The 12,472-nt window shown below is 40.2% G+C and overlaps 1 protein-coding gene across 3 annotated transcripts in view; it reads left to right on the top strand.

Moving 5' to 3' along the window:
- The window catches only part of LOC139632175 (cullin-5), a 24,768-nt gene extending 12,296 nt beyond the window's left edge, over window positions 1-12,472 (top strand). Inside the window, exons 14-20 of one of the 3 annotated variants that reach the window (XR_011693517.1) lie at window positions 447-570; window positions 1,428-1,603; window positions 4,289-4,450; window positions 4,896-5,014; window positions 5,424-5,547; window positions 5,952-10,245; window positions 10,286-12,472. Coding sequence is in view for 1 of the 3 variants with exons in the window: in XM_071496974.1 (XP_071353075.1) it covers window positions 447-570; window positions 1,428-1,603; window positions 4,289-4,450; window positions 4,896-5,014; window positions 5,424-5,547; window positions 5,952-6,146 (900 nt within the window). In the remaining 2 variants the exon portion in view is untranslated. Of the gene's footprint in view, window positions 1-446; window positions 571-1,427; window positions 1,604-4,288; window positions 4,451-4,895; window positions 5,015-5,423; window positions 5,548-5,951 lie in introns of all 3 variants that reach the window. The other 2 variants (XR_011693516.1, XM_071496974.1) reach the window with 2 other exon arrangements.

Below are 12,472 nucleotides of genomic sequence, written 5' to 3'. Positions count from 1 at the left end.
GAACATTTTAAATGTGTTTTCATTTTATCACAACAAAATATAAACATGTATTTGAGGAAAAGTTTTAACAACAACATCAACAGCAACACTTCAGTGAGGAAAACAAAGCCCTTTACTGTGCTGCACTGTGGAAAATCAGACATGCTGTATCTGCATTGGCTTAAATGGTCGAGGTTACCCACCAATCCCTATCAAATCAAATTGGCAATATTATGATTTAAATGAGGAAACGTCCAGTCAAAAATTTTTTGGTTGGTACTGAAAATTTCAGAAAAGGTTCTGCAATCAGCTAGATCAAAGAAAAATGTCTGAAAACAAGTATGCAGTGAATTAATTTCTCCTTTGCTTTGTTGTTGTTGTTGTTGTTGTTGTTGTTGTTGTTGTTGGTGTGTGTGTGTGTGTGTGTGCGTGCGTGTGTGTGCGTGCGCGTGCGTGCGTGTGTGTAGGAAGTAGGAATGCCTGCAGATTATGTGAACAAGCTGGCCAGGATGTTTCAGGACATCAAGGTGTCAGAGGACCTCAATCAGGTCTTCAAAGAGATGCACAAACACAACAAGCTGGCACTGCCAGGTACCACACACACACACACACACACACACAGAACTGACATTTAGTCTCTTAGAAACTGAATCACTACATAAAACAGCGTAAACCACTTTGACACAAGACTGACACAAATCAGTAGAAAATTACCACTTTGCAGTAAAACGTCTCTTTCATCAGTTTTTCTTTCCATCAGTCCTTTCATGCAGCTGACAACACAAACTGTGGGAACATGAACACAGTCACATTAGAGCAATGACATTATTCACTCAGCACTTGGATACATTTTGAAAACTACGTTTTGGGAGAGAAACTGATGACAACAAGCTTGTTTGAGTGAACAGAGGAGTTTGCTGTCTGCTTTAAGCAGTTGCAAGTTTTTCAGATTGAATTTGATAATCACAGTTTGATTTAAATGCAACTGTGTTACAAATAAAGACTAGTGATACCATCATTTAATGAATTGTATCGCTAAGAGAACTGCTGTGGCTCAGCATCCACCGATCACAGGTACATTCAATCCTTGGCTCCTTTTTCGTAAGTGCTTGGGATAAAAATACTATCTATCTATATATATGCAGCCCATTTAGTTTGTTTAATGGTAATTTACATTCAATTAGCATGCACAAGTTTCAGTTAAATCCTCATATACAAACAAACAGAAACAAAAGTTTTTCATCAAACATTGTTTTTCTGTCATTTCTCTCTGAAAATAAGTTTTGATGATACTAAATTTACAATCACTAAATCTCTCCAAGTGTCTTTATCAGTTGCAGAGATTAAAGATTTCTAGTATTTGGGTTGTTTTGCTACCTAAACACAAATGAGAAAAATAATATGTTTTAAAGCTGCACTTTATCAGAGTCTCCTGTTTTTTCCCACAGCGGACAGCGTGAACATTAAAATCCTGAACGCTGGAGCTTGGTCACGAAGCAGTGAGAAGGTCTTTGTCTCGCTGCCCACAGAGCTGGAGGACCTGATCCCTGAGGTGGAAGACTTTTACAAGAGGAATCACAGTGGTCGCAAACTCCACTGGCATCACCTCATGTCAAATGGCATTGTGAGTAGACAAGTAGATAGTAGCCTGTGCATGGTTTCTGCTGCCAAAAGTCAAGAGTTAAAACGTAATTTTTTTACACTCCTGGAAAATGGAAATTGATTTTGAAGATTACTGAGACAAAGGCTCTTTTTTGTTCCTGCACTCTCTCCTCTCTCTCTTCTCCCTCAACTTTATCTTCCTCGTATTCATCCTCACTTCAATTCAATTCAATTCAATTTTATTTGTATAGCGCCAAATCATAATATACATTATCTCAAGGCACTTTACAGGGTAAGGTCAAGACCTTACTTTGTTACAGAATAAACCCAACAGTTCCCACAAAGAGCAAGCGCTTGGCGACAGGGGGGAGGAAAAACTCCCTTTAACAGGAAGAAACCTCCAACAGAACCGGGCTCAGGGTGGGCGGCCGTCTGCCTCGACCGGTTGGGTTTAGGAGAAGATAGAAAGAGGGGGAGGGGGAGGAGAGGGGAGAGAAGAGAGAGAGAGAGAGAGACCAGGAACAGCTGTGTAGGTAATGGTGTTATCAATAATAATGACAGGTAACAGTGGTTAATAGTAAAGATGAGTAGTGGTGGATCTGGATCCTGCTGCTCCCGAGGCAGAGATACCTGCAGAATGAGGACAGAGAGAGGGAGAGAGAGGAGAAGCACAAACTACGGGAGAGAAAAAAAATACAAAGTTAATGGCATGAAGTCATTGAGAGAGAGAGAGGGGGAGAGAGAGAGAAATAGAGAGAGAGCGCCCAGTGAATCATGGGAATCCCCCAGCAGTCTAGCTCTATAGCAGCATAACTAAGGGATGGGTCAGGACATACCCGAGCCAGCCCTAACTATAAGCTTTTACAGGACAGTTTTAAGCCTGATCTTAAAGGTAGAGAGGGTGTCTGCCTCCCGAACCCACACTGGGAGCTGGTTCCACAGGAGAGGAGCCTGATAGCTGAAGGCTCTGCCCCCATTCTACTCTTACAAACTCTGGGAACCACAAGTTGACCTGCATTTAGAGAGCGAAGTGTCCTATTGGGAAAATAGGGAACTATAAGCTCTCCAAGGTACGATGGTGCCTGACCATTAATGGCTTTGTAGGTGAGGAGGAGGATTTTAAATTCTATCCTGGATTTTACAGGGAGCCAATGCAGAGAGGCTAACACAGGAGAGATGTGATCTTGTTCCTGTCAGTACTCGTGCTGCCGCATTCTGGATCAGTTGGAGGCTTTAACCCACTTTTCTTTTCCCTTGTTTTTTCTGTATCTCCAAAAGAAGTTACTTAGTTTGCTGATGAGGGGGAGGTGTGCAGGCTGTGGCCTGCAGCTCTGTCTCTAACAGCTCACTGTGGCCGTTTCTACTTCTTTCATTCCTCCCTTGCGAAAATCAAAAAATGGTCTGTCAGCTGAAGTCACAGACAGACCGTTGTCCTGTTTTGTAGATGCCATGACAAATGCATCATATTTCCTGTGACTGCTTCACGGTAAAAGAAAGGCTTGTCGGTTGAATGCTTTTCATGTGATGCAGCAGTGGTGGGAAAGGTTGGTGTGCGTTAGCATTAACGTATATGATATGGCTGTAGAAATTTGTCAGTAAACAGGGAGGCTTCTGTCAATGAGACACAGTTACAGTAAAGTAATTAGCGCTGAAGTACATACATGCTTCGTTTGAATCCCATGCAGGTATGGCGCATTGTGCTAGTAACAGTTGCACTTACTATACAGATTGGCACTTACTGAATGTAAATACATGGAATGACATGCACTTTTATCAAAACTGGTGTCTGAAATGACAAAAAATCTTATGGATAATAACTTTAAAGTGCCAAAGATTTATCATTTAAAGCCCCTTTCATACCCTTTTTACACCAAAATTTGTGCAGATAAGTGAGTAAATCCACTAAGAACAGGCGATTCCAGACTGAGTTTGCCTTTCTGTTCGGACTGAGATGTCTCAGACACACAACTGCAAGGAGCAATCTCATCACATGCAGTTACAGAGCATACACACAGACACAGACAGTGTCTTACCAGGGGTCTGGTAAAATGGATCATGTCTCACCCCCAGTTGGTCAAAAAACCTGCTAAGACCCACTAAAACTGGGCTTTTGTTGGCAGTGTAAAGAGGTGCAATTGGCATTCACAGGGTCAAATGTCTCTGCTGTGTTCGCAAGCATTTCTCAGCCCCAATTGGCAGTGATGTTAACACAACGCCTGGCAGCTGGCGAGCAGCTTGTCTGTGAGTGTGAGCTCTGTAGGTGCACGTGATGATGTTGCTCCCTGCAGTTGTGTGTCTGTGTTCTCAGTCTGTACAGAAAGGCAAATTTGTCTGGCAGTGTGAAAGTCGGTCGTGTTTTTTAGAATTTTTTTTAGAAAAGCACATTGTTTTCTTCCATGTTTGCTTGTTAGCAGTCCTCTTCTTCCTCGTGTTTGTTGGCACCAAGGCCACCAACTGTTGATCATTGAAATGGCAGGAAACCATTGGCAGGACTGTATCATGAACACAAGGGCTCTCATGTATGCACAAGATAAACAAAAACAGGACAGCATTACAGAGCGGCTAAGTATTTTCTCAGATTTATTCTTTTCAGCACTTGTCAGGTTACCACACCAAACTGACAGAATCACTGTGTTCTCCTGAAAGAACACTCTGTCCTTCTCACCTCCTCTGCTTTCTCCTCTGTTTCTCCTCCCTCTCTGCGCAGATCACCTTTAAAAATGAGGTGGGTCAATACGACCTGGAGGTGACGACCTTCCAGCTGGCCGTGTTGTTTGCCTGGAACCAGAGACCCAGAGAGAGAATCAGCTTTGAGAACCTCAAACTGGCCACTGAGCTTCCTGACGCAGAGCTACGCCGCACACTCTGGGTCTGACCTTTACTTTAACCCAGTTACATTACAAGTGCACAGCATTACAATATTTACTGAGGTTAAAAATACATTCTTTGCCAGTCCTGGTTAAGAAAATACATCCAGCCATAAAATATTAGTCTCACTAATCTACATTGACTTTTATTGGATAATTTAATAAAAAACAAAACAGAGGCCATCAAAGCCTCTTCTGATCTACAAAAACAACAGCAGGAGTGTGAGAGCAGTTTATATCATGGAATATTATATGTGTTTATAATTCCTTCTCTTGGTAACACATCTTTGAAAACTGTTGTAATTAAACAGCAGTACAACTGTATAGCACAGTCCTGTATAAGACAGTTAATCAACTGAGACAATATGAATGTGGGTTTTTGGATTGTCATGATGCAAGCTGACTGTATACATCTTTGTTAGCATCTGTTCTCTGTCTCTGTTGCAGTCTCTGGTTGCCTTCCCCAAGCTGAAGAGACAGGTGTTGTCTTACGACCCTCCAGTTAACTCGCCCAAAGACTTCACAGACAGCACGCTCTTCTACGTCAACCAGGAGTTCTCCCTCATGTATGTTGTGCTGTTTCTAGAAATAAGATAAATGTTATATACTTTTCTCTCATTGATTTAAAAAATAACAAAAAAAAAAAAACATAGCAAATGACCTTTTGTTCCTAAGAACTTAATATTCTGAAAAATGTGGAGTTTTGGAAGCCCCCATTGATCTATGATGTTATTCAGTGATGACATGTTTTTATGTAAATTGTGTCATTATATATTAAATCACTGATATTTAAAGCAGCATGATTAAATTTAAAATTGTAAGTCTGTACTAAATCTGTATATTCTGACTCCCACAAGCACGTTCAGGTCTGCTCCACCCTATAACTATGCAGACTATACTCACTCAAAATGACAGTTCAACCTAAAATATTAGGCACACTGATCATCTGTGTCATTGTGTCTGCTATTTTCTCAGCAAAAACTCCAAAGTGCAGAAGCGGGGAAAGATCAATCTGATTGGTCGGCTGCAGCTGACGACTGAGCGAATGAGAGAGGAGGAGAACGAAGGAATCGTTCAGCTCAGGATACTCAGAACTCAGGTATGAAAACACAAAGGATTTTATCTAGATGTTGGGAAAAGAGCGATTTGGGGCTCATTTCTCAAGTTCAATTTTCTTTTCATGTTGAATTGTTTTGTTTTTTTTTTTTACTTTTTAACCCCCCGTCACACTCTTCTTGTGTCTTTGAAGGTTGTATCTTTGCTGCTAACATTACAGTTTGTAGATGTAGGATTGACTTTCTTCTGAAGGAGCAGATGGACTGTAGACCGTATACCCTCAAAGCAGAAACGGTTGGTTACAACTGTGTATTCTGCTGCTCATGTAGGACATTATTAACCTCTGCAACTTTCCTTCTTCTCCAGCTTTTCTTAGTTTCATGTTTTTCACAATACAGCCTGTGGAGCTTGTAAAGGTGTAACATTTGTTCTTTTTTCCACGCTCAGGAGGCCATCATCCAAATCATGAAGATGAGGAAGAGGATCAGCAACGCCCAGCTGCAGACAGAGCTGGTGGAGATCCTGAAGAACATGTTTCTGCCACAGAAGAAGATGATAAAAGAGCAGATCGAATGGCTCATCGAACACAAGTACATAAAGAGGGACGAGGCAGACATCAACACCTTCATCTACATGGCCTAAGCAGCGACTGAGGGTGTGCTTTCTTGCTCTATTTTTTACTCCTGGCCTGCGACCAGCGCTTTGAAAACCTGCAAGAGGAGAGGGACGAGGACGTGTTTGAAGAAAAGAAGAGGGGTGATGATAAGTAGGGAGTGTGTGTTGAAGGACGAGGAATAGCCTTTTCAACAAAAGCGTGGATATTTATTTGTGTTTGTGAGACGCCAGTGTGTTTTCGGAATGTCATTTCAAGGCATAGCGTCGAGTCATCGGGCTGTCTTTGTCTCTGCCACCCTCTAGTGTGAGATCAGAGGAGGGGGACAGCAGCGAGCAGCGTCTGCCGGCAGCTCAGAGGAAAAACAGTGAGACAATTCAATGGAATACTTCCTGCCTTACTCACATCAGCAACAGACTGCAGAACAGGAGGAGCAGTGAGGAGGGAAAGGAGGACAAATGGAACAAGCTGATATCAATCCTTCGTTTTCACTTGACGCTGCAGCTGTCATCTGAGCGGCAGCCATTTTGCATCCCTCCTACTCTACTTCGGTCTTATTTGTGAACAGGGAATGCAAAAAGCCGCGAGTGAAAGCTGCCGTTGAGGAGGAGCGGACTGGGATGGAGAGACTAGTTCAAACTACCGAGGAGTTTTTTGCCAAATTGTGTGTGTGTGTATGTGTGCGTGTGTGTGTGTTTGGGGTTTGGGTGCATGATGTGTATCTGGTCTTTTAAATGTGTGTATGTGTGTGCACTTTTAACAGCATGCTGCTCTATGATATTTTTTTTTTTGTTCAGTGGAGGGTCTGTCACACTTTGTCTGAACATTTGAGGAATTTGAGACCAGCTGCCATTTAAATCCAGATGTTTAGTCTTTTCAGGCCTCATGTGTCAGGTGAAGTTTATCAGCAGATAAACATATATTGTCTGACACCTCTGTCTGTGTGGGACAATACTCAAACTGCAAACTATTTATTTAGTGTGTAAAAACCTGAGCTGATGCATCAAAGAGGGACATGACTAAAATTATGACCAGGTGCTTCATTTTTTTTTTTTTTTTTTTTTTTTTAATATTAAGTGCATCAGTAAAATAGAAACACAAAACCCCATCACTGAATTTTTACCTCATTAATCCACTAAGAGTGTCATTCTTTGCACAGTGTAGTTCCAGGAAAATACTGTTACACATGAACAAAATTAGAGGGAACCACGCTTGAATGAGCTGCTGTATTTTGGGGTCTTTTGCCAAAGCAGAACAGCGTCCAACAGTGAACTGTTGTAGTGTTCATGTAGCTGTCATGATCTGTGTGTGTTGCCCTCTCTTCTCCCTTTATGCCCAAACCCACAGCGTCGCCTGTTTCAACAGATTGACTGTGTTGAAGCAAAGCAGCCATTTGATGCAAGATGTGTGGTCACATGGTTTTAGTTGCACTAATGATCATGATGTGGTTTATTCGATGTCCCCATTGAGAAGCTGTAAACCATGATCTATATTTTCCACATGATTTTTTTCACGGTGTCTCGTATGATCTCAGAATCTGTGCTCAAAAGGATCGGTTCAGACTTCTAATCTTGATTTTATTCTCCATGGTCATATTTGTATGTAGAGGGTATTGTTGAGTCCAGTCCACTGTAAGAAATGAAGGTAAAATCCACAAAGCTAATTTCAGCGGAGTTACTGTGACCTTGTGTTTACTGGCTCTGTGATGACAGAAACTGCTGATCAGTGGTGTGTAGCAGAGTACTGATTTATCACAGATCAGTATCAGTGTATACTAGATGTTGGTCTGATAACTGCAGCACAGAAATGGAAAAAGGTTCACTTTTCAACTGTAAATGGCCCCGTTCTGGACATATCTTAAATATTGCACATATCTATAAGTTATTTTAAAAATTAAAAAAATCAAAAAGTGAGACATCAGTGGAGGTCAGTATGGAAAAGAGGATGGAAAATCAAGATTGGTTGTTTTTAAGTTTGAACCTATCCTTTAAGAGTTTTATTCCAAAATGAGGCTTTTAATATTTAACAGCATCATATATCAGTAAAATTAGACTCTTCATTTTAAAAATGCTGATGAAATAGTTTTAAGTACAAGTTCTTCACAGTGTGGAAAATGTGACCGTGTGACGAATCACCTTCCTGATAGTTTGCTGCAGGGTGCACAAAATCATATCAGTTATTTTTCATCTTCTTTAAGATGAAATGAAGTGTTTCTCACAGCATCTGCTCTTGAGAGCCTGGCTCAGTTAGTCTGCAGCGACTTTCTGTTCTCCAAAGAAAAATCTCCACTGTTTAAAATGAGTTAATTTTTTTTTTTTTTCCAGAGGCAGTTATAGGGAGGTGACAGTGGTGTTTGTGTGGTGTCCAAGGACTGACTTGTTCTTGAAAACAGCTGAAATAGTTCCAGCAGCCAACTTTCAGACTAAGTTGCTGTGTCGTCATGTCGCTGCATATTTAATGCTGCTTAGACCTTTGATGTATTTTAGGTTTTAAAGAATAATTCCCACAGCAGCTCCTGGACATGTTGTGCACTGTCACACAGGGTCAACTGCAGAAACTTCCGCACAGTGAATTAGAGTCAAAGTCAAAACAATATTATCAGTTGGACTGAGATCACAGAGAAAAGAACTTTACTCCTCCGGCATCCTTGAAGAGTGCATGTCAGAAACACTTCATCTCAGGAATGAGGATACATTCATTTAAAATCGTGACGCTGTCACCCTCAGTCCTGAAAGTACTGCTGCGGTACAACTCGGTGACATGATTTTGTTGTTCTGCTCTGATTTTGGATTTCCTGTTAAACTAAAACATCAAATCCTGAGAGGAGCGAGGGAGGAGAAAGACAGCAGTGAATGTGTGGGGCTGAATCTGTTATATTTATTCTATATTTATGAATGTTGCTCTCTTTGTCAGTTGTAATGTTTTTGTTTTCTTTTTGAAAGATGTTTTCTTTGTGTATGTTCACAGTGCTGACACAGTACTGAGATCCATAGTATTAACTTACTGCAAACCCGTTTCAGCTTCACTTCAGTCACAGAAAAGAGAAATTAGACTAATCATTGGACTAATCTAATTCACTTTAATGATTCGATTCACACCTGCAGTTTGTCAAAACGCTGAAATAGCTTTTCATCGTCTATGACTACAAGACCAAGCTGCTGATAATAATCAGATCTAATTGCAAAAAAAAGAGAGACAGACAAAAGAACTGTCTTGTTATTCTCAGCTCACTTCATTGTGAATGCAATGAAGCTTTTCCTTGGAAATGTTTTTTGTACCTGAGGTGAAACAAACTCCCCTGTCAGTCACATTATGCAGTTTTATTGTCTATGCACAGACCTGGCTCAGTTAGTATTTTGCAAATGATTCCCAGCTGTTTTTTTTTTTTACTCTCGACTACACTGGAGGAAAGTGAGATTGGTCCCAAAAACGAAATCAGAGCATTCTGAATGTCAATACTTCATTCTTTCATTCTGCGATCAGCAACTTATTTAACAGCTTTAACATAATGAGCTGCACTCATTTAGTGTTTGCCAGCAAGTTAAAAAAATCATTTGCATTTACGATATGCTGTCTCATCCATGTGTGTCTATGAAGAGTTTGTGTCTCTGGTTTCTGTACAGCTTGAGGTGAAAAGACACAGAGTTCAATTCCTACAGGAAATGCACCGGAATACAAAGCAGCAACAAAACACAAGAGCTGAGTGCACGATCACAGAGTCTACCCTGTGATCACCAGTTGGGTGGCCAGATATCTATATTTATATTTCTACATCATTACATCAACATATGATTGAAACAGCAGAATGAAACCATAAGGCATTCTGGGAAATATAGTATGTACTCAAATTAGACCCGGCAAGTTTAGTGAACTGAGAACACAAGGGAAATAATGAAATAACACAAAAATATAATTTTAAAATTTTCAATTCAAGCATTTTCCCTCTGCTGTCTTTTTTAATTTTCTTCTGCTTTGGTTTAAACCTGTGACTTGGGACAGATGTCATTTCCAGATGTTTTGAGGTTTATGTTGTGCGCTGTGATTCCAGATGGGCTCAGTGAGTGTCAGCAAACTAGCAATCACATAAACCTGTGGTGTGTGTGTGTGTGTGTGTGTGTGTGTGTGTGTGTGTGTGTGTGTGTGTGTGTGTGTGTGAAATGATATTCAGATATAATTTCAAAACCTGTGGTTGTGCATCACCTCGTGTGGAAAAAAAAAAAACAGCACTCAGTTTGATACTTTGATGTTACACATGCACACACACATTTAAGTTCCAAGTACAAATTTTTACCTTATCATAAACTTACAGTTCAGTTAATGTGTGTGTATATAGCTGTATGTGTGTGTAGCACAGTGAAGTTAGTGTTTTCGCCCACAGTTTCTGCTTTGAATCTGTCCTCAGAAAAGCAGTTATTTTAATCAGTTTTTGTGTAACCTTACAAAGGTTAACAAATTCAAAAAAACAAAATATAGACTCTTCAGAAATGTGCTTTTTTATGCTTTGGTCCAGACTGAAATATCTCACCATCTGCACGCATTTCCTGGAAATGTGGTGCAGACATTCATGGCTTCCAAAGCATAAATTATAATAGCCGTGGTTCTCCGAAGTTCATCTAGCACGATGATCATATTTGAATTTGTCCAACACTTTGGTTTCTGACCAGATACCAGAGGTCAGATGCAAAGATAATCACACTTCCATCAGCCTCAGCTCGACTTTTTGTTTACTACTAATTAGCATGCTAACACACTAGACTCATGATGAGCATGTTAAACATTATACCTGCTAAACATCAGCATATTGGCAAGCTGATAGCTGATTTCACTCGAAGCACCAGTGTAACCTGAGTACAGCTGCAGCCTTGTTAGTTTGATTGTTAAGCTTGTCATGCACAGGTTTTTCACACAGAGTTATAGACAACCACAGGTTTTGAAGTTATTTCTGAACACGCTTTCACAAGCTCTCACTCTTATTCAACCTTACATGAGCCGATAATTGTCCAGATTCCAGAGCTCACTTACAGCAGCATTTTCTCAGATCTGGTTAAAAAGTGTCATTTGCACCTTTAACTTTTGAATTTTTACCATTTATAGGAATGTGGGATGTGTCTGACAACATATACAGAGACTTATGGTCAGTACAGTCCAGTGCAGTCTAAGGCAACAGCCCTGCCATAACATCTGTCTGTACAAAACTCATTTTGTTGACATGGTTGGAAATGTGCAAATTAAATAACATGTTTACTACTGAGGTAATGGTTAAAGCTTGTGTTGTACCGGGCTACATTACATTGAAAGGTGTTTCTAATTAAGTTTTCTCTTCCCTATTTACATATACGAGGGTAGCAGAATATTATAAACACCTCGATATATTGCAGCCCAGTAGAACACCTTCACTAACCATGACCTCAGTGCTAAAACATACAGTTTAATTAACACCTCACTGACAAAACTGAACCTTACAGGCATCATAAAAGTAAACTTCATAGCAGAACAGCTGTATTAGAGTGCATGAGACTCTACAGGTGCACCTAATAAAGTGGACACTGAGTGTATGTGACGGAGTTCTGGGTATATTTTTTTTCAGGTATTTATTAATCTAATAAGCCACTTTATTTATCATCTGGTCAACATATTGAATGACACTCTTATCCATAGTTTCATAGACTTTTGTGCATCAGCACAACAAGCTTCAATGTCTTCATCATCCAAATGGTTTGAAACACACTGAAGAGAATAACAAACGGAACAAATATTTGTTTGTGTTTTACAGCATACAAAGGTGTCACTTCCCTCCATGGTAACTTTAAAATACAGGTACTTTACCAACCTTTTTATCAGACTTTCTGTATTTTAAACCATATTAAACAATAGTTGAATGTGTTATATTTAGTACAATCAATAATCATTATTAGCTGGTGAAAGTGAATTGTTTTCATAGCATTTTCCAGTCATTTTATCCTGGTCAGAGATGTCTGGTCTAACTTCAGTTCAGGTGAAAGGAGCTGGAAGTGGATTTTAGCCTGTGGAGTGGGCCATGGTTACTTTGGTTTTCTCACATGAAACCCTGTTCTCACCCATCAGCCCGGCCTGCACGGCATGGCGGCGGGAGGAGTCAACTTACCTGTAGCCTTGCGTGATAACAAAACTTGAACTAAATACAATCAGTCACAGCCTAAACCAGCTGAATGTTTGCCACTACATCAAGTAAAAGACATTAAACTTTGTGTTGATGGAGTAGGGGGGAGAGTGGTTGAACTACTTTCGTGTGCTGTATTGATTTTGGTTGGTTCAAATATTTTTTAAAGTTGAATAATTTATTTCCTGGCAAAATAAAGTCAACTGTAAAGACGGA

Source organism: Trachinotus anak, unplaced genomic scaffold, assembly GCF_046630095.1.
Source record: "Trachinotus anak isolate AG129_WGS33_773 ecotype Australia unplaced genomic scaffold, CSIRO_AGI_Tana_v1 ptg000014l, whole genome shotgun sequence".
Classification (NCBI taxonomy): domain Eukaryota; kingdom Metazoa; phylum Chordata; class Actinopteri; order Carangiformes; family Carangidae; genus Trachinotus; species Trachinotus anak.
This window is presented reverse-complemented; position numbering and strand designations above follow the sequence as displayed.